This window comes from Antedon bifida, chromosome 9 (genome assembly GCF_963402885.1).
Source record: "Antedon bifida chromosome 9, ecAntBifi1.1, whole genome shotgun sequence".
NCBI lineage: Eukaryota > Metazoa > Echinodermata > Crinoidea > Comatulida > Antedonidae > Antedon > Antedon bifida.
The window spans coordinates 7,772,983-7,795,118 of record NC_136234.1 but is presented as its reverse complement, the minus strand read 5'-3'; the positions used below and the strand labels follow the sequence as shown (position 1 = coordinate 7,795,118).

The window sequence follows — 22,136 nt, the reverse complement described above, 5'->3', positions numbered from 1 at the left end:
GATTTAACACAATTCTTTCTAAACTCCAATATAGGCTATCAAGCTGTGGTAATACACCATAGGTTTGATACAAATATTCTACGAAAAAAAAGGAATTATTCAATGATTTTTACATCCATGGAAAATGCCCAGGAGTATCTGATGCAGAGCTCGTCAGCAACAACACTGTAGATATAATCCATGGCTGGGCCAACTTCACTGATCTTGCCATTAATCTGTCAGGAAGTGGTTACTTCTTTAAATTCAGCATTGTTTATTCCAACTCATCCACGCTAGAAGGTATCAACTCAACAGAGTTTTCTGTCATTGAGGGTGTTTTCCACATATCAATCGCAGATCAACACTAAAAGTTGTTGAGAAATTTGATGTTCAGTTTAATCTAATTGAAGATTTTACAATGGATATTGCAGAACATCTGGATTCCAAGGTTGGTGATTTTTTAATTAATTATAAGTCATTTTCAAATTGTCAATGCAGTTTTTCTCTCTAATTAACCATCCATCTTCTATTTAATACTGCATTATAATTCTAAAATCACCATCAATTGTAGACTAGTGTATCCAATCTAAGAGCAACTTCTTTTTGAAGACTACAGTCCATTTCAAATTTTCAATGCAGGTCTCCCTCTATTTAACCCACTACCTTCTATTAATACTTCCCCCTACCCCAATTTTAAAAGCATCTTCAATTGTAGACTACCGTATCCACTCTAAGAGCAACAAACGTTACTGTTACCATGAATAGGTATAATAAGTTCAATTTATCCACGGAGGCCCAGATCAACACAGGGTTGCTCTTCCCAGCTTCTCGAACTTCACTAAATTCTTATTGGATGCTACACACACAGATCCTCTCAATTTAAGATGCAGGCGAGCATGTTCATACATGCATATACATACTGTACATTAATTAAACAAATATCCAGTCAAATGTGTGTACAACAGGGTCATTGTTTAGAAATTGAGCAACGCATTGCTTTTTCAACCTTTGACATCCATTGACAGTTTTCATTTGAGCACCCACAGAGAAGGTACCTTAAGTTAAAATGTCAGACTATGCGAATGAATCTAAGGAAGAAGAGTGCTAGCAGTGGATCTAATCAACTATTGTAAGTATTAAGCCTAAGAAATAAATATTTAGAATAATTATTCTTTGTGTTGAAGTATACAGTGCCAGTAACTACTGTTTATGTGTACACTAAACTGTTTGCCAGTCCAAACTTCTAGCATTCTCTTTATTTGCCTTCTTTCCTTCTTTGGAAACTTAAGATTATATAATCGTTGGGAAAACTAACATTATCAGCTCTATCACTCATTATTTCTGGTCATTAATGGTGATGATTTTTATATTTTTAATTAATAAACAATTTATTGAATCATGGCAATGATTGTTATTAGATTGAGAGAAAATAATTATAAATAGACCACCATGGTTCCTTAGGCAGGATGCTTTACTCTCATTGCCTTATTCTTCGGATGAGATGTAAAGCCGTTGGTCCTGTGTACTTAACAGTGCACATTAAAGAACGTGGTACACTGTTTGAAAAAAGTAGGGGATTGTCTCCCGGTGTGCTGATCTGGTAGGCGCTGCACTGCTGGCTGTCGAGGGTCCGTGGAGGGCCTAATCCGAATTTCCTCAGTTTCCAGTAAAGCTTGAGGACCAGAATAATACATTATAATAACACAGGTTGTGTTAAAATACTTCTATAAAGGAACATTCTTACATTGGAAAGTGTTAGTTCTGTAATTGTAACTTTTTTTTCCCTGAGGTTTTTGTCTGGCACTTATTCATTCGATAGTGACACTTATTTATTTGTTTCAGATTATTATGAGCCACATTATTCAGTTGCTTTCTTGGATATTGGAGAAGTTACTGTAGAAAGTCCATCGTTTGTACGTGAATATACATTTCATAATGGCTTCAGTCCTGCTATCTGGATGCAATTCAGGATAATGTAATTCACCACACAGTTGGAGCAGGTAAGCAATACCAAAATACTTCTCTTTTCCTTATATAGTAACTTACATTTTAGATTTTAGACAACAACATTGGGGTGATGCCATTTGTCATTGGGCCATCTTCTCTTAGTCATGAAGCTGTTGATAAGTATGTGTGAGAATGTAGTCATCGTTTATAATTGGTACAAGCCTGTTCTTTGATTGCGATGAGTTACAGGTAGGTTCAGTAAGAATATAAACATTTGTAGCATGTTACAAACTGAATACTGTAATTAAGCAATTATGATGAATTAGATTAGATAATGTATAAATGTAAAAATCATGATGAATGGAACAATGTTAATGACGATGAAATAAAAGTGGGAAACCCAAAAAAGACACCAAAAAAAAAATATAAAAATTTTCAATAAATATGAACATTTTTATTATTCATTTTAAAAGATTTTATTTCTGTTTTTCAAATGTTATTATTTTGTCAGTTTGGGGAACTATATTTTGCATTCTGTCAAATAAAATCAATGTATAGATATTATATATGCATACTTGACTTTCATAAGGAAATTTGTCAAAGGACTTTCTTACTCTTCTACCTTCTTTTTCTTAACGTGTACTGATAATGCCATTCCATTGTGTAATCAGTCACGTAATTTATAAATTCTGATTAAAATATTACATTTTCCCATTAACATTTTCATGTAAATATTTCAGAATCAACCGGAGAATGCAGGTCAAAGTGCAAAACAGTGTGCACCTTGTGGTCCAGACAATGGAAATGCTGGATACGTGAGGGCAAATTTCATGTCTGGTGATAATGGTGCTCCATTTTTTCCATTTCATGGTATACATAATTACCCAGCTATTGCTGGAAACACAAGATTGCAAGGTATGTAAAAGCATGACATAATCTGGTCCTTACTTGGACAAACCTAGTCCTTACTTGGACAAACCAGTTGAGTTCTATTGCAGGAAATGCATACTCATACTGTTTACACATGAAGCTGAATGCTTATTTGGATAACATAAAATTGCCATTGTATCCAAGTTATCACCACTGTAATGTTGAGGTTGTCCCTTAGTACTGTTTTATCATAAAATATGTCTTTAATATCGGAATACATTTTTGGTGAAACTTACCAAATGAATATATTTCAACATACTTATTTATTTACAAATAAAGGTATTTTGCTCTTTCTTATCAATAGATGTCACATTCGCTCATTTTGATACTGCGTGTAAGAAAGATCATTACGCTACTATGACCAATCCATCAAATGATGATGGTATCCACCCAATGTCCGCTGTAGGTACTGTACAAAGAAGGTAACAGTCAGAGACAAGAACAGGGTTTACATACATATACCTAATTTAGGGTAAGTACTAATAGTATTTATCCTATATATCTACGGACCACTTGCATTTATCCAAGTTACGTAAATGTAAATCATTGTGTATCCTTACTTGCTAGTTGCATTATTTTCATCAACCTAGTACACTTACCTACAATACTTTTTGTAATGTACCGATTTACAATACAAATAAGTGAGAGAGAGACAAGTTCTGTTATAGTTGAAAGCTAGCACTGAAGTGTTTATTCTTTATTCTACATCTACTATATATAATAACAATATCGGTAATGGGTAATTAATCTGTCAAGGTGGAATGTTTAGTGGTCTCAGCAGAGGGGTCTACTTTAGCCATTAGTGACCATTAAGTAGCCAGGGTTATATAGAAGTGGGTTAACATAATATATATGGTAACAGGTGAAGGAAGTATAAATAATTGGTAGCAAGTAATATTAATCAAGTTCAATACATTACATTCCCTCCCTTCTATTATAAACAATTCTAAGCTATTCATTTATAATTGAATCAAAGCAGCACTGTACTAAGTTATGGTTTAATAACACTTTAAATGTATATGGTATAATGCACTGTATAAAGTAAAACATAAGATCAACATTTTAAATTGTCCAGTAATAATGTCCATAAAAGTTTCTATATTTCAGTTATTAAAAATGTCCATATCTTTCCGGCGGTTTTCTATCGCGAGTAAGGTATACTCTTCGCTGAGCAGTAATAGACTGTGCTTCGACAGTCGATTGTGATGTTTCCACTGTTCAGATTTGGATTAATGAGCATTGGAGGTAATTGTGGAGGATCATCTTTGTTTGTAAGCTGTTTATCCTGAGTTTGAACAGGCCTATAACGCTTCCTGATATGGTCGGCATGACGACGACAAACTCGTCCATCTTCTAGTTTTGTCTTGAATGAGATGCGACCGGATTTTAATATTATTGTTCCGGGTAACCATTTCAGATTTTGTCCTCTAAAGTTCTTTATATACACCTACTCTCCTTCTGCAAAAGTGCGTTCTTTGCATGACGATCATGGGCTAATTTCTGTTTTTCAAGTTGAGTGATAACACGATCTGCTTGATAAGGGTGTAAAAGATCAAAATGCGTTTTCAATTTTCGGCCATTCAGTAATTCTGCTGGTGTTTTGCCAGTTGTGCTATGAGGTGTATTTCTATATTTAAATAGGAATCTTGAATTGTTTTTTTTTTTAACTTTATTTGGTAATCAAGGTTAAAAAACAATAAAATATAATACATAGAAAATAGAAAAACAATTGCACGGAAAAAACAGGCCTTGATTACAAGGAATGCCAAGAAAAGTTAAAAACTTATTTCCACTTGGGTCCTAAAAACAAGAAACTGATAACAAGAACATACAAATTACAACATAAGAATCTTGCGACTTTTGTTTCGATATATCCATCTTTCGTACGTTTCATTGTTTCTTTAAATGTGCGTACAGCACGTTCCGCAAGACCATTCGATGATGGGTGATATGGGGCTGTTAAAGAATGTCTTATTCCATTTCGCTTTACGAATGTATGAAATTCATCACTGGTGAAACATGTTCCATTGTCGGATACTATTTTATCTGGCAATCCATGCGATGCAAATATAAGCCTGAGCTTATCCACTGTGGTATTTGTCGTTGAGGAATTTACCGGAATTACCTCAAGCCATTTTGAGTATGCATCGTATTGAAAACATTTTTCCAATAAATGGTCCAGCACAGTCGATATTTAATCGTGACCATGGTCTATTTGGCCAATTCCATGGGTGCAATGGTGCTTTAGGTGGTAAAGTTTGATTGGATTGGCTTTGATATGTCTTTGTCCATATTAGGCCACCATAACGAATCCCGAGCAAAACTTTTCATTCTGACAATTCCAGTATGACCGTCATGTAGTGCTTGTAGCAACTGTTTTCTACCAGGCTGTGGAACAACAATTCTATTTTCCCACAAAATACATCCATCTTGTGTAGAGAGTTCTCTTTGTCAGATCCATCCAATATGGTTGCAAGTTTTCAATTTTTGGATTAGTATTGGGCCAACCCTTTTCAATGTAGTAAAGAACTCGAGAAAGTGTTGGATCTTTAACCGTCCAACCTTGGTTCATTGGCTCCATCAATAGAACAGTTTCGGCAGGTTGTGGAATTGATTCTGGTTTTCCTGGCAATGGTAATCTGCTTAAGGCATCCGCATTGGCATGGGACTTTGTCAGTTTGAATCTTAATGTATATTTGTATGTACCTAATTTCAGTGCCCATAAACGTTGGATTCTAGCTGATGCTTGGCTGGGCACAAGTCTGTCCTCATTAATAAGACCCAGCAATGGCTTATGGTCTGTTACCAATGTGAAATGTCTACCATAAATGTAAGACTGAAATCGCGTTACCCCGAAAACGCATGCCAAACCTTCTTTCTCAATTTGCGAATACTTTTTTTCCGCTTCTGCAAGTGTTCTAGATGCAAATGCGATTGGTCTTCCTGTACCGTCACTTTGTCGATGTGCTAACACAGCCCCAATTCCATATTGAGATGCATCACACGATAATATTATTTCCTTTTTTGGATCATAATGTGCAAGTACTCTGCAGGAAAGTAGCAATTCCTTTGATTTATCAAAAGTAGATTGTTCTAAATTTGTCCAGTTCAAAGCTTTATCCTTACGAAGTAAGGCATATAACAGAGCAATTAAGTGTGTTGGATAAGTTTGGTAAAAACTTCATAATAAGATAATAATCCCAAATAAGCTCTCAGTTCTGTCAAGTTTTGAGACGCTGGAGCATCTTTAATTGCTCTCACTTTGGCGTTTGTGGGATGCAATCCCTCTTTGTCGATCAGGTGTCCCAAATAACCAACAGATTTAACCATAAAAACACACTTACTCTTTTTTAGACGAAGTCCAGCATCTGCCAGTCGCTTTAGGACGGTTTCAAGAGTTTCGAAATGCTCAAAGTCATTCTTTCCTGTAATTAATATATCGTCCAGGTATACTGTAACACCTTTAACTCCTTGTAATAGTCCTTCCATGACATGCTGGAAAATCGCTGGTGCTGAAGAGACTCCAAACGGCAACCGTGTATATTGTAAAGTCCCTTTTGAGTGTTGATTACAACATATTTTCGAGAATCTTTATCCAAGAGTAATTGTTGGTACGCTTGTGACATATATGTCCAATTTAGTAAATTTTTCTTCGGGGCAAAGGATACTGATCAACTTTGGCTGCTTTATTTACAGTAATTTTGTAGTCACCACAGATCCTAATGGTAGATTTATCTGCCTTAAGTACCGGAACTATTGGTGCAGCCCAGTCTGAAAACTGTATAGGTTCAATAATGCCTTCTCGTTGTAAGCGATCAAGTTAGTCATCTACTTTCTGTCGCAAAGCATACGGAACATTTCTGGCTTTGCAAAATTTTGGCATTGTCTCTTTATCAACATACATTTTTGCTTCAGTACCCTTAAGGGTACCTAGTTCATCTTTAAATATTTCTTGGTATTTACCAAGCAGTGAACTTAAATCTAATTGGTTTATTACCTTGATTTGTTGCCAGTCCAACTTTATAAACTGAAGCCAGTCTCGACCAATTAGGGTAGGTCCATCTGTTCGCACAATCGTTAACGGTAATATTGTAGTAGTACTCTGGTATGTAACTTCAGCATTAATTTTACCCAAAACATCCATTATTTGTCCAGTGTACGTACGTAGCTTAACTGACGAAGGTTGCTTAAAATAACATTTGTCTGGCAAATGGTTATTCTTTCCACAGCGAAAACATGGTTTCGACTTCTTATTTGTATTTGACATAACTAGTTTTTATGGCTTCATAAGATTATGTTAACACAATATATGTGCATAAATTGCAATATTATAGCATAATTATCGAATTTTTTTGCCATTTTTCGAAATAAATCCTTTTTTCCCCCGCATTGAAATTTTCGAAAAATGGCAAAATTTCGACCCTTTTATTTGTTTACATAACTAGTTACTATGGCTCTATAAGATGATGTTAACACAATATATATACATAAATGACAATATAATAGCATAATTATTGGATATTAAAAAGTGAACATTTGCAAATTTTCGAAAAATTCTTTCGGTCCCCAGCAGTGAAATTTTCGAAAAATGGCCAAATACTTACGAATACGAATACGAATAGAACTTTATTGCAATCAAACGAAAGATTGAAGTTTAACAAAAGCGTTTCACTCAGAAAAATAAAATGCAATATACAAATATAAAAGACATTCAGAAATGTAGAACATACAATCAAAAAATTAAAACAAAATTACAATAAAAAATCACTTATTATAAAAACAATAAATATAAAATTCAAATAGTTAAAGACATAGGCCTGCAGGATAAAAATTTAAAAGTATTAAAAATGTTTACAAATTTAAAAAAAGTTAAAAACTTCAAAAATTTTCAATAATATTTACACACAAAGGTACGGAAGGTCGCGGAAACATAACACAAAATGTTTACCATTTTTGGAATAATCCGTGATTAATAATAAACGTTTTTGAACGGTTAGTTTTAACTCTAGGGATACAGAACTCACGGAGTCTTCTAAGATTATAAGCAGCAGAAGGAGCCTCCGGTAACAAATGATTCAATCTGTGACTGGGGTCTTTGATTTTAACAAAAAAATCCTTGCACAGTCGAACACGGCGGTCTTCTAAGGTAGAAAAACCAAGGAAGCTGCGGGCATCGGAATAAGTAGCATGCGGAAAAATACATTTAAAGGCCCTTCTCTGAATTTGTTCAAGTTGTTGATTCTGTTGCTTCGTAATATTTGATCCCCAAACTGGGGCCGCATATTCTAATATTGGTCTAATGATACTAGTATAAAATTGGACAAGTGCGGGGGCATCCCTTTTATTTTTTGACTTAACTAGTTTTTATGTCTCCATAAGATGATGTTAACACAATATATGTGCATAAATTGCAATATTATAGCATACTTATTGAATTTTAAAAAGAAGAAAATTTGGCAATTTTTCTAAAAAATTCCTTTGGTCCCCCGCAGTGAATTTTTCGAAAAATGTCAAAATTTAGACCTTTTTATTTTTTTACACAACTAGTTACTATGGCTTTATAAGATGATGTTACCATAATATATGTGCATAAATGGCAATATTATAGCATAATTCTTGAAGTTTAAAAAGTGGAAATTTTGGACATTTTTTGAACAATTCCGTAAATTTTGACTTCTTTTTGTAAGCAATTTTGTTTACATTTTCAACTGCAGCTGCAGAGGTTGGCTGCGCCAGATCTCTTACATTTCTTGTTGCAGTTTCGATGCTAGTTGCAATTTCAACAGCTTTTTCCAGTGTCAGTGCTTTTTCTGCCAAAAGACCAAATTCCGTGATTACGGACGCCAAAAACTAGATGATCTCGTAACATTGTATTGAGCGAGGCTCCAAAGTTACAGAATTCTGCCATCGATCGAAGCGATGCCATAAATTCAGGCACTGTTTCATTATCACGTCGAAAGCGTGAGTTGAATTTGTATCGCTGTACAATTTCACTAGGCACATGGACTGTGATGCCCATTCATAGCTGTTACCAGCTCATCGAATGTTTTATCCTTGGGTTTTTCTGGTGTAACCAAATTTCGTAAAAGCTTATAAGATGATAGGCCAATAACTGTTAACAGTGTTGCTTGTTTCTTCTCCTCTGTAGTAATTTCTTTTGCCTTGAAATACAAGTTACTTACTTACTTATTTGTTTTCATAGCTATCCCCAATATTGGGGACATTTCGCCGTCATTGACATTATGTTGACATAGCACAACTTTTCTTAATTTTATGAGAGACGTTAATTTTGATGAGAAGGTCATGGAACACTAATTAATTTTAAAAACAACTAAAAACCTGGGACCTGTAACCCTGACGGGTACTCTCCCTCCGGGTCAAAGGGATCCCGAAACTCATCGGTGGGCAGGGGCGCTCATCTCCCTGTTCAGGACTATTCCTGATGATTACCCAACCTATTTACATTTAAAATTAAAATCAAACATCAAGACATAACTTAATCAACTTAATGACTACTGGACATAGTAGTTATTGTCTTCTATAAAAGATGCTGGAAGCACTTCCTTATATAGTCTTCTTCTTCTGTCTGTTGTTCTTCTTCTTCCTCAGACTCTAGTCTAAAGTCTAAACGCTCAACAAACTGTGACCAATCTTCCCTTCCTTCAATAAATTCTTCAATTTTGCCAATAAGGGCCATTCTCGTCGCCACTGTAGTGTAATGTACCGATTTACAATACAAATAAGTGAGAGAGAGACAAGTTCTGTTATAGTTGAAAGCTAGCACTGAAGTGTTTATTCTTTATTCTACATTTACTATATATTATAATAACAATATCGGTAATGGGTAATTAATCTGTCAAGGTGGAATGTTTAGTGGTCTAAGCAGAGGGTCTACTTTAGCCATTAGTGACCATTAAGTAGCCAGGGTTATATAGAAGTGGGTTAACATAATATATATGGTAACAGGTGAAGGAAGTTTAAATAATTGGTAGCAAGTAATATTAATCAAGTTCAATACATTACACTTTTCATTTAATCTTAACAGTAAAGTTAATCTTTCTGATTGCGTGGAGATGGATTGTGATGCATTTAAGAAAGCAATGATCAGAGATGAAGATGGTGGAATTCTAGGAGGATCACGGCCTGGTTATGTTATTCCTGATTCTCCATACGAGTGGGATAGAGATCCGAGACGTGGACTTAAAATTCCTTATGATGAAAAATGTCCACATAAAGGTTGGTTGTCTGCTTTAATGTTGAATTTTAGCTTTTGTAAACTGTGATTCTTCCCTAAATCTTTCCTCCTATTAAAGTTGCACTCTTGAAACAAGACCAGTCCATTCACCGAAAATTTTTACGGATATGTACAGGAAGATTATTCCATAAGGTTGATGCTCTATAGTTAAACATTCTCTTTCCATAAATATTGTTCCATGCTGGAACATTTAGAGTTTTTGTTGATTGACTTCTTGTATTTTTTGTGTGAAAAGTGTCCATAAATTTGAATAGATTTGTTAAATAAGATGGTGCTAAACCCTGTAGGCATTTAAATAGCATAATTAATAAATCATTTTCCCATCTGTTATGGACACTCTTCCATTTTAGTGAGGACATCAATTCTGTTATAGGGGTGTACATATCAGCATAAAGAATGATTCTAGCTACTCTATTTTGAAGTACTTGAAGACGATTAACAAGTTCTAAGTTACAATTTGACCAAACATTACTACAGTAATCAAAACAAGGTAATATTATTGCATTAGCAAGTAGTCTTAAAGCAAAATTTGGAATATAATATCTTAATCTACGAATAATACCGATACGTTGTGATACTCTAGAAGCTACTTGTTCAACATGCTGTTTCCATGACATAAGTGAATCAAATGTAAGTCCAAGATATTTAAAATTGTCAACTCTTTCGACATCATTGCCATTAATAGAAAGAGAAATATGGGTTCCAGAAGATCCAAACGATCAGTTCATGCCAACTCCTGACTCCAGCATTTATGGCGAGAACTATTTTGATCGCGATTGGCAGACTCTTTGGATACTTATACGTGGTAGTGACCCAATTGACATCATCACTACACCGGTTATAATGGTTGACTTTGGTGTGGCTCCTGTTGATGTTTTCTATGAAGAAGATCTTGTTAACAATCTTGCCAGTTTGGTATATATAATAAGTAAATAGCTTTCTTTAACCATATTAAAGTATCACATAATCTATCCAGATTTCTTCTTTTTTCAGTTTCATATGTTTAGAAATGAGTTGAATTTTATTTAATTACCTATTCTTTTAATATGTAAACAATAATTAATATTTTTTCCTTACAGGCAATTCAACCCTTGAACATGATGAGTTAGTTAACCTTCAAGCAGAAATTGTTAATGCAGCACAAACCGGTACTTTGTACGAGAGTCTTGAAGTTGAGGTTATTAGCAATGACCGATCCTTCTCCCCCAGCTGAAGACCCAACAAGGGGTGTGAGAGCAACAAATACAACAGGAGGTCCAAGTACAGGCAATGAAACGTAAGTCACATTTTAAGAAGTAATGAGTTGAAGTAGAGTTTTCTGTAGAGTTACTGTAGTATAGAACTGGCTTGTATCGTCTTGTCCAAAGTCTTAAATTGTATTCTCATGTGTGGCGTGCAACAAACATAACCATAATGCCTATATCATTACAAACCAACATAACTAATTGGTTCACAGGTATTCTGAGAAGCAAGCTGAAGAAGAGGCATCTAGTGACCAAGGAGTAGAAATCATCTATCAATTCCAAAGCACAATGAGTATACGTTTAAGGCTGATGCTATGGAGAACCATCCATTTGAGGTTCAGCCTTGCATCTCTATATTGGATACCAGTGTAGGTTTTAACACAATTCTTTCTAAACTCCAATATACTGTAGGCTATCAAGCTTTGGTAATACACCATAGGTTTGATACAAATATTCTACGAAAAAAAGGAATTATTCAATGATTTTTTGATTTTTTCAGGCTGAAATTGTGCAAAATCTGGGACATTCTTCACATCCATGGAAAATGCCCAGGAGTATCTGATGCAGAGCTCGTCAACAACAACACTGTAGATATAATCCATGGCTGGGCCAATCTGTCGGGAAGTGGTTACTTCTTTGAATTCAGCATTGTTTATTCCAACTCATCCACGCTAGAAGGTATCAACTCAACAGAGTTTTCTGTCATTGAGGGTGTTTTCCACATATCAATCGCAGATCAACAGTAAAAGTTTTGGAGAAATTTAATGTTCAGTTTAATCTAATTGAAGATTTTACAACGGATATTGCAGAACATCTGGATTCCAAGGTTGGTGATTTTTTAATTAATTATAAGTCATTTTCAAATTGTCAATGCAGTTCTCTCTCTAATTAACCATCCATCTTCTATTTAATACTGCATTATAATTCAAAAATCACCATCAATTGTAGACTAGTGATGTATCCAATCTAAGAGCAACTTCTTTTTGAAGACTACAGTCCATTTCAAATATTCAATGCAGGTCTCCCTCTATTTAACCCACTACCTTCTATTAATACTTCCCCTACCCCAATTTTAAAAGCATCTTCAATTGTAGACTATTGTATCCACTCTAAGAGCAACTTATGTTGAAGACTAGCCAAAAGTACCTACAAGTCGACACTCCCATAAAAATCCAATTACAGACTACTTTCAAATTTGATTTCATCGGCTGTATAAATCGCCTCAAATTAAAGACAAGCCAATAGCCAAGGACATATCAACCTTGAAGAATTATAATGCAATTGCTGTAGCGGGTGAAAACGATTTAAACACGGCACATCTTTTTAAAAAAAAAATAGGCATTGTTGCTGGTACAATGCAAACTTCACTCTCACAAAGCATAAACACCTTAAAAACCAGAATCTCGCCAAAACCTAGATTATCTCAAAATATTTCCTGCCCTTTATATAGTCCGTACAGCTTATTACCCACACAGTACATATCTTTTACTTACCTGTTCTGCCAGTAGGTAATTGAAAAATCAGCAAATTTTGTCAAATTAACAAGTGGCAACACTTGTACAGGTAAGAAGAATAAGAAAAACTTATTTTATTGTGTTTTTCTATAGGAGATAACCCAGAAGCCTAGAAGTAGAAATGAATACTTTTACAGGTAAGCTTTAATATAGTTTATAAACAAAGTATGTAAAATGAGAATACTTCTTTTGCTAATAGAAGAGACAATTCCAGAGTGCCATAAAATCAAGACCATATATTTGTTGTTTTAAACATGGAAAAAAATTTTATGGTAGATCTTAAGTTCTTCAATGCAATCAGTGCAATCAAAGTACTTAATGTACAGATAGATATTAGGAATATATTAAATTGTTAACTTTTCTTTTATTATTGATCAGCAGATGAAACTTTTAAAGAAGAAGAAAACATCACAGGTAAGCTTATAAAACATTACTAATAAAAATCTATACCAGCTGGTGCTGAGGTGAGGTGAAATTAAGATTGACTCTTTCTATGAAGTTCTTTTTTAGTGTTAAAATTAATTAATCCATGTCCCATTTTCCATTCCAATCTGTCCCTGTGTCATAAGAAATGTTTAAGAGTTGTGCAACTGTAGATGCCGGAAATGGCACTTATCAGACACAAATTAGATTTTCGTAAACATTACATTCTTAACATTTTATTGTTGTTTATCAGCAGATGATGCTGATAGTTATGGACAACTAGAAATTGCCACAACATCAGGTAAGTCTATACTACAATATTAGCAGCAAAACATTTGAAAACACAAATGTACAATGTATCAAGAACGAAAATGTATAAAATATTAATGTTATAAATTGTTTTTGTTTACTACTATAGGAGATGACCTATACAACCATGACGATCTCACAGGTAAGTTTATATTTAAAAAGGTTCGTTCTTCACATGCCAAAGAGCATTCAATTGGTTAAAGAGCAGTGCATATATATGATTAGACTGGGTTCCAGCCCGTAAATAGTAAAGATAAATAATTTTGCACATATGGTGATAACCTACGTCATTCTTATCGGATATTTGCGGGCATGCAAATCGATTTCTTCACATATTTCCCCAGTGCGTAAATCTGAGTATTATATTATACGTATAAAACGCCATATGTGCCAAAATTTACGGGCTGGAACACAGTCTAATATAGGATGGATGTCTGAGGTTGTCATATGTACCTGTAGGCCTATACTTCTGTATTTAAGCATTTTAATTGGAATATTGTTGAACATTAAAGGGAAAGAGATCAATATAGTGTTATTTTTGAACAAGTACAGTACTACAGTAGTTATAAAATATGGGCCGGTTGTTGGTCGCAAATATTCAATTTCTCGATTCCAAGTGGATAGCTGTTATGTGACATCAAAATAGGACAAATTTAGGACAAATACATCTGTAAGAGATGATAGAATAATTGCATTTTTGTTTTTCTCATTTTGCAGGCAAGAAAGAGACATCAAATCCTGGATTCTCAATTCAAAATTGGATAATTATAAGGATGAAAGTTAAGAATGAAAAAATGATGCTGATGAGTTTTTGATTTTAAAAGGTTTGAAAATAGATATAACATAACGTATGTTAACGTTCTGATTGATATACTTGTTTTTAATAGTGTTACCATATCAATTTGTCAGGCTGTTGCACCTAAGGGCGCGTTTATACAACACGCTATTACACGCATATTCAACACGCCTACGAGAAGTGTGTTCTATAACATCGAAGAGATTCCGTGTAATGATATTTGAATTGCAAAAAAGGCTACTTGGCTGAATCCTAACATTTTGTGGATTCCCGGTTGCTGTTATTATTATAAATAATAGTGTAATTTGATATTTGGGCTACAATAGTCTATAGATTATAGCATGGATTAATTAGTTTAAACTAATTGATACATGGTTATATACTACAAGTTGATCAATTTGGAAATGTTTGCAATATTAAAAGTGTAATTTGATATTTGGGCTACAATAGTCTATAGCATGTATTAATTAGTTTAAACTAATTGATTCCGTAAATCTTCTAATTGTAACCCTGGGTTATTATTTTTTGATTGTTTTTTAGGGTGGGTTACTATTAGAAGTGGGGGGGAGGGGGGAAGGGGGATTCCTATTGGAGTAGTGGGTTATTATTACTAATCTTAAATTAGGCACCTGTAAATAGTAAGGCACCTGAAAATAGTAACCCACCCCAACTTTTCCGGTCAGCAAATCATAGAAAAATAATAAAACAGTACGAATAAATAAATTTCTTTGAACTTTATTTTATAAACTCAAAAACACTCAGTCCTCCCGAGATCAACATGCATTATCTCCTTATTTTCAAAATATTGCTGCATAATAAACGACCAGTCTTAATGTCATTTTTTCAATAGTTTTTGTGACTCTAATAATAACCTCCCCCATGGGTTACTAGTAGTAGTAGTGGGTTATTATTATAGATTGACTTATAAGTTGGGTTACTACTAGAAGGGGGGTTACTATTAGAGTGTGGGTTACTATTAGAATTGACGGTACATGGTATAATACAAGCTGATCAATTTGGAAATGTTTACAATATTAAAGTGTAATTTATTAAGTTATTCAGTGATTAAATATTTCAAAGTATTTCAGCTAGAATGTCAATGTTTCTAATTTATTTTTCTTTACATTATGATCATTTATTTATACATAAAAATCATCACATATAAGACAAGAACAATTGTCCTGTAATTGATCCTGCTGGAGATAGATTTCATACATGTAAAAAACGTCAAATGTTTTTTAAAAAATTACCGGTATGAATATGAAAATATGAAGCACAATTAGTGTAGTATGTTCCCTAATAAAATTCTTAAATTTAATACTGTAACAGACTGAAATTAGGAACTATCCAGTGTATGTTAGATTCAATTAATAGTATTCCTAACACAGTACATTACTGTAGCAGCTTTGAGCGAGTAGCCAGATTTCTAATTCTTACATGATTGTACAGTAGAACAAATCATCAATAAAATAATCCAATACTTTTACTGGATTTGAACATCAGATGAATCTCTGATGAATCTAAAGATGTTAAAAACCACATGGACAATTGTTATTTAAATATTTTCAACGTCATGACAATACAAATTACATATTTAGAATATGACATCAACTGAGAACAATATAGCCATAGAAAATGAGAAAAACTGCAACCAGCTGCCCAAGAACATTTACTCCATCAACACATCAGACACTAGGCCTATATGAAAAGGAAAAAGACATTATTAATGTCAACACAACGAGTACCAGACAACATAACTCTTTTGGGATCATTTCAGCCACCAGTTATTGCGGCCGTCAGTTATGCCAGTACATTTTTTTTTTAAATTTATTTTACATTATAAAATATGGGCCGGTTGTTGGTCGCAAATATTCAATTTCTCGATTCCAAGTGGATAGCTGTTATGTGACATCAAAATAGGACAAATTTAGGACAAATACATCTGTAAGAGATGATAGAATAATTGCATTTTTGTTTTTCTCATTTTGCAGGCAAGAAAGAGGTAGCGAAATTGTTGACATCAAATCCTGGATTCTCAATTCAAAATTGGATAATTATAAGGATGAAAGTTAAGAATGAAAAAATGATGCTGATGAGTTTTTGATTTTAAAAGGTTTGAAAATAGATATAACATAACGTATGTTAACGTTCTGATTGATATACTTGTTTTTAATAGTGTTACCATATCAATTTGTCAGGCTGTTGCACCTAAGGGCGCGTTTATACAACACGCTATTACACGCATATTCAACACGCCTACGAGAAGTGTGTTCTATAACATCGAAGAGATTCCGTGTAATGAGATTTTAATTGCAAAAAAGGCTACTTGGCTGAATCCTAACATTTTGTGGATTCCCGGTTGCTGTTATTATTATAAATAATAGTGTAATTCGATATTTGGGCTACAATAGTCTATAGATTATAGCATGGATTAATTAGTTTAAACTAATTGATACATGGTTATATACTACAAGTTGATAAATTTGGAAATGTTTGCAATATTAAAAGTGTAATTTGATATTTGGGCTACAATAGTCTATAGCATGTATTAATTAGTTTAAACTAATTGATTCCGTAAATCTTCTAATTGTAACCCTGGGTTATTATTTTTTGATTGTTTTTTAGGGTGGGTTACTATTAGAAGTGGGGGGGGGGGGGGAAGGGGGATTACTATTGGAGTAGTGGGTTATTATTACTAATCTTAAATTAGGCACCTGTAAATAGTAAGGCACCTGAAAATAGTAACCCACCCCAACTTTTCCGGTCAGCAAATCATAGAAAAATAATAAAACAGTACGAATAAATAAATTTGTTTGAACTTTATTTTATAAACTCAAAAACACTCAGTCCTCCCGAGATCAACATGCATTATCTCCTTATTTTCAAAATATTGCTGCATAATAAACGACCAGTCTTAATGTCATTTTTTCAATAGTTTTTGTGACTCTAATAATAACCTCCCCCATGGGTTACTAGTAGTAGTAGTGGGTTATTACTATAGATTGACTTATAAGTTGGGTTACTACTAGAAGGGGGGTTACTATTAGAGTGTGGGTTACTATTAGAATTGACGGTACATGGTATAATACAAGCTGATCAATTTGGAAATGTTTACAATATTAAAGTGTAATTTATTAAGTTATTCAGTGATTAAATATTTCAAAGTATTTCAGCTAGAATGTCAATGTTTCTAATTTATTTTTCTTTACATTATGATCATTTATTTATACATAAAAATCATCACATATAAGACAAGAACAATTGTCCTGTAATTGATCCTGCTGGAGATAGATTTCATACATGTTAAAAACGTCAAATGTTTTAAAAAAAATTACCGGTATGAATATGAAAATATGAAGCACAATTAGTGTAGTATGTTCCCTAATAAAATTCTTAAATTTAATACTGTAACAGACTGAAATTAGGAACTATCCAGTGTATGTTAGATTCAATTAATAGTATTCCTAACACAGTACATTACTGTAGCAGCTTTGAGCGAGTAGCCAGATTTCTAATTCTTACATGATTGTACAGTAGAACAAATCATCAATAAAATCCAATACTTTTACTGGATTTGAACATCAGATGAATCTCTGATGAATCTAAAGATGTTAAAAACCACATGGACAATTGTTATTTAAATATTTTCAACGTCATGACAATACAAATTACATATTTAGAATATGACATCAACTAAGAACAATATAAAAATAGAAAATGAGAAAAACTGCAACCAGCTGCCCAAGAACATTTACTCCATCAACACATCAGACACTAGGCCTATATGAAAAGGAAAAAGACATTATTAATGTTAACACAACGAGTACCAGACAACATAACTCTTTTGGGATCATTTCAGCCACCAGTTATTGCGGCCGTCAGTTATGCCAGTACATTTTTTTTTTTAATTTATTTTACATGTGCCAATAAGTATGTGTGATTTTTATAAATAAAGTTGTTTTGTTTCCGTTTTGGTTTTATTCTGCAAATTGTGGTTTTTTAAATGTTGGAAATTAGTTTATTTATTATTAGTTACCATTACCAATATTAATAATTAATATTCATTTTATCGATAACAGGATTATGGTTTCTGTATCAAGTTATAAACTCCAAGTGCATAAGAAATGAAGAAGTACAATTAAAAAAACAAGAAATATTGTGTTTATGAGATGAGCCTTGTTGTTTGGGGTATCATGTATAATAATGATATGCAGAAATAAGAAAAGAAATATACGATTAATTATTATAATTAATCATTAAAACTAGATGTTAGATTAGTAAAATTTGTTTTGTATTAAGACACATTGATTAGTATTTATCGGCTGTTTAATAATTAATTAATATTTACTATATTCATAAACATTGCGCGGCTGATACTTGACTAGATACTAAACTAGTTTAATGGCCATTTAGTTCTGTGTTTATTTATGGCTATTTGGAGGCCTCCTTTTGTTTGGTGCGCATACAAAAGTGGGCCCGATCATCCGTTTAACACCCATACGCGAATCCTGGGCGAATATCTACTAGGCCTATTCTAGGCCTACCTAGCTAGGCTTAGGCTAGGGCCTAGCCTAAGAAAGATAAGCTAAATAGGCCTAGCTAGGCCCCTAGGCTAGTTATTTAATTTTGGCCCTAATTAATAGCGATATACAGTACTATATGCGGCGACTATAATAGGCTAGGCCTAACCTTTTAGCTTAGCTGACTAGGCCTATGCAACTAGTTTTTAAAATTGGTACCAACTCACCTCACGCCCAGCCAGGCGGCAAAGGCCGCATCACTTAGACCTAGGCTAGGCCTTCTAGGCCTAGAATAGAAGACACCGACAACAAATTAAAAGACATGCCTCTAGGACCTAGAATTATTTATAAATTTGGTGAAACAGAATTTAACCATTTAATTATTTTGTTTTATATAAATTGTAGCCTTAAGGATTGACAGAAAATAAACTTAGATAGGGGTCAATCGGTTGATTTTACTTCCCTCTTTTTAGTGTAAAATGGCCTTAAGGGTAATAATAAATTCCCCTTAGCACAGCGATTGTGGTATGAAAACGTTAAGGGGAAAGACAAAAAGGGTTATATCTGCCAATTTACCTACAAAATAAAAAAAAAGTTTGTATCGTAATTGGAATCATTAACATATAATTATGTTGAAACGCAAAAAAGAATATATTTAGCCGATATTTTGGTTTTAAACGGTTGGAATACCATCTTTCCCACTACACCTGTACAAATCCATTTGCATAACAACGCCGACATACCACCAACGATGAGATATAAATTCTTTTCTAAACACGTAACGAAGAGAACTATAATTCCTTTTTTTCTGACATTCAATTGTTAGTCATTCGCGGCGGTCAACGCGCCACACTGTTGAATTTTGATGTTGTTAATCTTTTACATTATATTATTCTAAATTAACCTGACTCTCTAAATATCTCTCTTTCAAAATAAAAGAAAAGCATTTTATATTTATTTTAAAAAAAAAAGAAATCCGTAGAGATTCGAACCCCAGCCAGTAGAGCTGAGAGAATACAATCCAAACGATAGTTACTAGAGCACTACCCGTTATGCCACAATGTACACGAGTAATAAAAGGTGACAATAGTATATAGTCTTATACGCGCTTCATATTACGTCATTCTAATCGTTACGTCATAAATTTGCATATTCATGACGTACTTTTGAGGAAACGAATCTAGTTTTAACCTTGCTATTAACCAGAGGGCCGGATAGCTCAGTTGGTAGAGCGTCGTGGAACACGATTATCGTGGGTTCAAACCCCATGCCGGTCGGTGGAAAAGAGTTAAAGCTATGCGAGCTTCTGTGTTTGGGGTTCACAGACTTAAACGTCCCCCTTTCCACCACACATTATGAGGCAATAACATCAAAGCATCTGATGTGTGGTACCCCCAAGGCTGTGAGAGAGCCTTACCGTGCTAGAGGCAAGGGAGCACACCATCATTTTTTTTGGCTTCCCGCCTCTTTCCGATCTCGTAAATTTTATGTTTGGCGCCCTCAATTTTAAGAACACCTAAGTTATGTCAGAAAATTAGGAACAAATAAATAGAAATGTGTAAAGATGCCGATGCCTAGCCTGGCTAGTGTATTCTCTCTATTTATTTAAATACATATGCATTATTGTAATAAATAATTTCACAATTTCTGTGTGAATTATTAACTTTGAACAAACGAACATTATTCCAAACCATGTACTACATTTTACTGTGTTTGATCATGAATAAATGAAATGAATTAAGTGAATAATTGATCATGAGAAATCAAAACAACTGATACAATGAATTACATGATGAACAACAGCAGCCATCCAACCAACCCATTGATTGCTACTCCTATACAAATATTGATCAGTTGGTATGCCGTGCGTTATTATGCAAATGAGTTGGTGCAGGTGTAGTGGGGAAGATGGTATTGTTATTCATTGCGGTCAACACGCCACACTGTTGAATGTTGATATTGTTGATTATTCAAATCTTGTAAGAAAAACTATTTCTCCGGGCGGGAACCTAGCAGATCCCCTCATTTAGTTTGAAAGAAATCCATCTGGAAAAGATCTACACACATGTTCTAGCTATTCCAAATCCATTATAAAAATAATACCATTTATAATGCAAATGGCGAATGTAAAAAAAAACAGACGTTAAGGCGAAATCGCAAAATTATATTTGTTGACAAATGTTATGGACATTTTAATTCACGTTCATTCCCCTGATATAGTATAGTTTAAACTACACACTGTTCTAGCTATTCCAAATCCAGTATAAATTATAATACCATTTATAATGCGATGTAGGCCTAGGCCTAAATGGCGAATGTTAAAAAAACAGACGTTAAGGCGAAACAGTAAAATTATATTTGTTGACAAATTTTATTGAAATTTTAATTCACGACTGCTTTAATCTCACTCTTCCCTGATATAGTGTAGTCAAAACTACTATCACACATGTTCTAGCTATTCTAAATCCACTAAAAAATAATAATACCATTTATAATTTGCAATGTAAATGGCGAATGTTAAAAAAACAGACGTTAAGGCGAAATAGTAAAAAGAGCTGTCCCCAATTAAACGGTTCTACTATAATATAAATGTAGGCCTACACTATAATAGCTTATGAGAAGAAAAATTTACTACACAAATGTTATAATGTAAAAGAAAAATACTAGTATCAAGTTTTTTTTTAAAAATATCTTAGGCGCACTTTTAGTAAAAAAAAATGTTGTAAATGTATAGTAGAACCATAGGCATCATATTTTGAAAAATAAAAAATGTCCAAATCATCTAAAATTCTAGTAAATTACCCAATTTTTATACTAAAGATAAATAAATACATATAGAATTATTGTACCAAATTTGAACAAAATTGAAGTTGGTTAAGTATTTTTCCACGATGGTTTTTGAATGATGTTTTTACAGTTTTATTTTATCCAAATAATACTAAATTTCTATCACTAATAAAAATCTAACTTTTCGATATACTGTATTACAATTTTGGAATTAAATACTCTTTTATGAGTGGAACACACTTATGCTATTAAATATTACTTAACTTTTTTTCCCCGTTATTATTTGAAACCTACGCGAAATAATAAGAGAGGACGCTGTTTTACTGGTAATAGATATGGTTATTATGTGTTGTATTCTTCCGCTCGAGTATTCTTTAACCCCACAGACTACATCGCCCAGATAAATAGCGAGATCCTAAATATTTTTGTATT

The 22,136-nt window shown here is 33.5% G+C and overlaps 2 protein-coding genes across 5 annotated transcripts; both read left to right on the top strand.

Annotated features, from left to right (window-relative positions):
• The first annotated feature begins 329 nt into the window (after positions 1 to 329).
• LOC144852715 (fibrocystin-L-like) lies at positions 330 to 10,606 on the top strand. Of its 2 annotated transcripts, XR_013614324.1 has the most exons (7): positions 330 to 427; positions 1,005 to 1,108; positions 1,822 to 1,979; positions 2,667 to 2,841; positions 3,161 to 3,328; positions 9,902 to 10,092; positions 10,485 to 10,606. XR_013614324.1 is itself a non-coding variant. In XM_078710670.1 (6 exons), exons 5-6 carry the CDS (start codon positions 9,930 to 9,932, stop codon positions 10,502 to 10,504), a joined length of 183 nt encoding a protein of 60 aa, XP_078566796.1. In that variant the 5' UTR covers positions 903 to 1,108; positions 1,822 to 1,979; positions 2,667 to 2,841; positions 3,161 to 3,328; positions 9,902 to 9,929; the 3' UTR covers positions 10,505 to 10,606. The 2 variants fall into 2 exon arrangements, 1 of the variants encoding a protein (XP_078566796.1); XM_078710670.1 differs by lacking the exon at positions 330 to 427 and having other exon boundaries at positions 903 to 1,108.
• A 659-nt stretch (positions 10,607 to 11,265) lies between these two features.
• On the top strand, positions 11,266 to 16,539 carry LOC144852471 (uncharacterized). 3 transcript variants are annotated; one of them, XR_013614297.1, is made up of 8 exons: positions 11,266 to 11,387; positions 11,568 to 11,723; positions 11,855 to 12,181; positions 12,963 to 13,006; positions 13,248 to 13,283; positions 13,549 to 13,593; positions 13,711 to 13,743; positions 14,319 to 14,329. XR_013614297.1 is itself a non-coding variant. In XM_078710285.1 (6 exons), exons 2-6 carry the CDS (start codon positions 12,991 to 12,993, stop codon positions 16,499 to 16,501), a joined length of 243 nt encoding a protein of 80 aa, XP_078566411.1. In that variant the 5' UTR covers positions 12,069 to 12,181; positions 12,963 to 12,990; the 3' UTR covers positions 16,502 to 16,539. The 3 variants fall into 3 exon arrangements, 2 of the variants coding, with proteins under 2 accessions (XP_078566411.1, XP_078566410.1); XM_078710285.1 differs by lacking the exons at positions 11,266 to 11,387; positions 11,568 to 11,723; positions 14,319 to 14,329 and adding an exon at positions 16,389 to 16,539 and having other exon boundaries at positions 12,069 to 12,181; XM_078710284.1 differs by lacking the exons at positions 11,266 to 11,387; positions 11,568 to 11,723; positions 14,319 to 14,329 and adding an exon at positions 16,389 to 16,539 and having other exon boundaries at positions 12,069 to 12,181; positions 13,546 to 13,593.
• Positions 16,540 to 22,136: the final 5,597 nt, after the last annotated feature.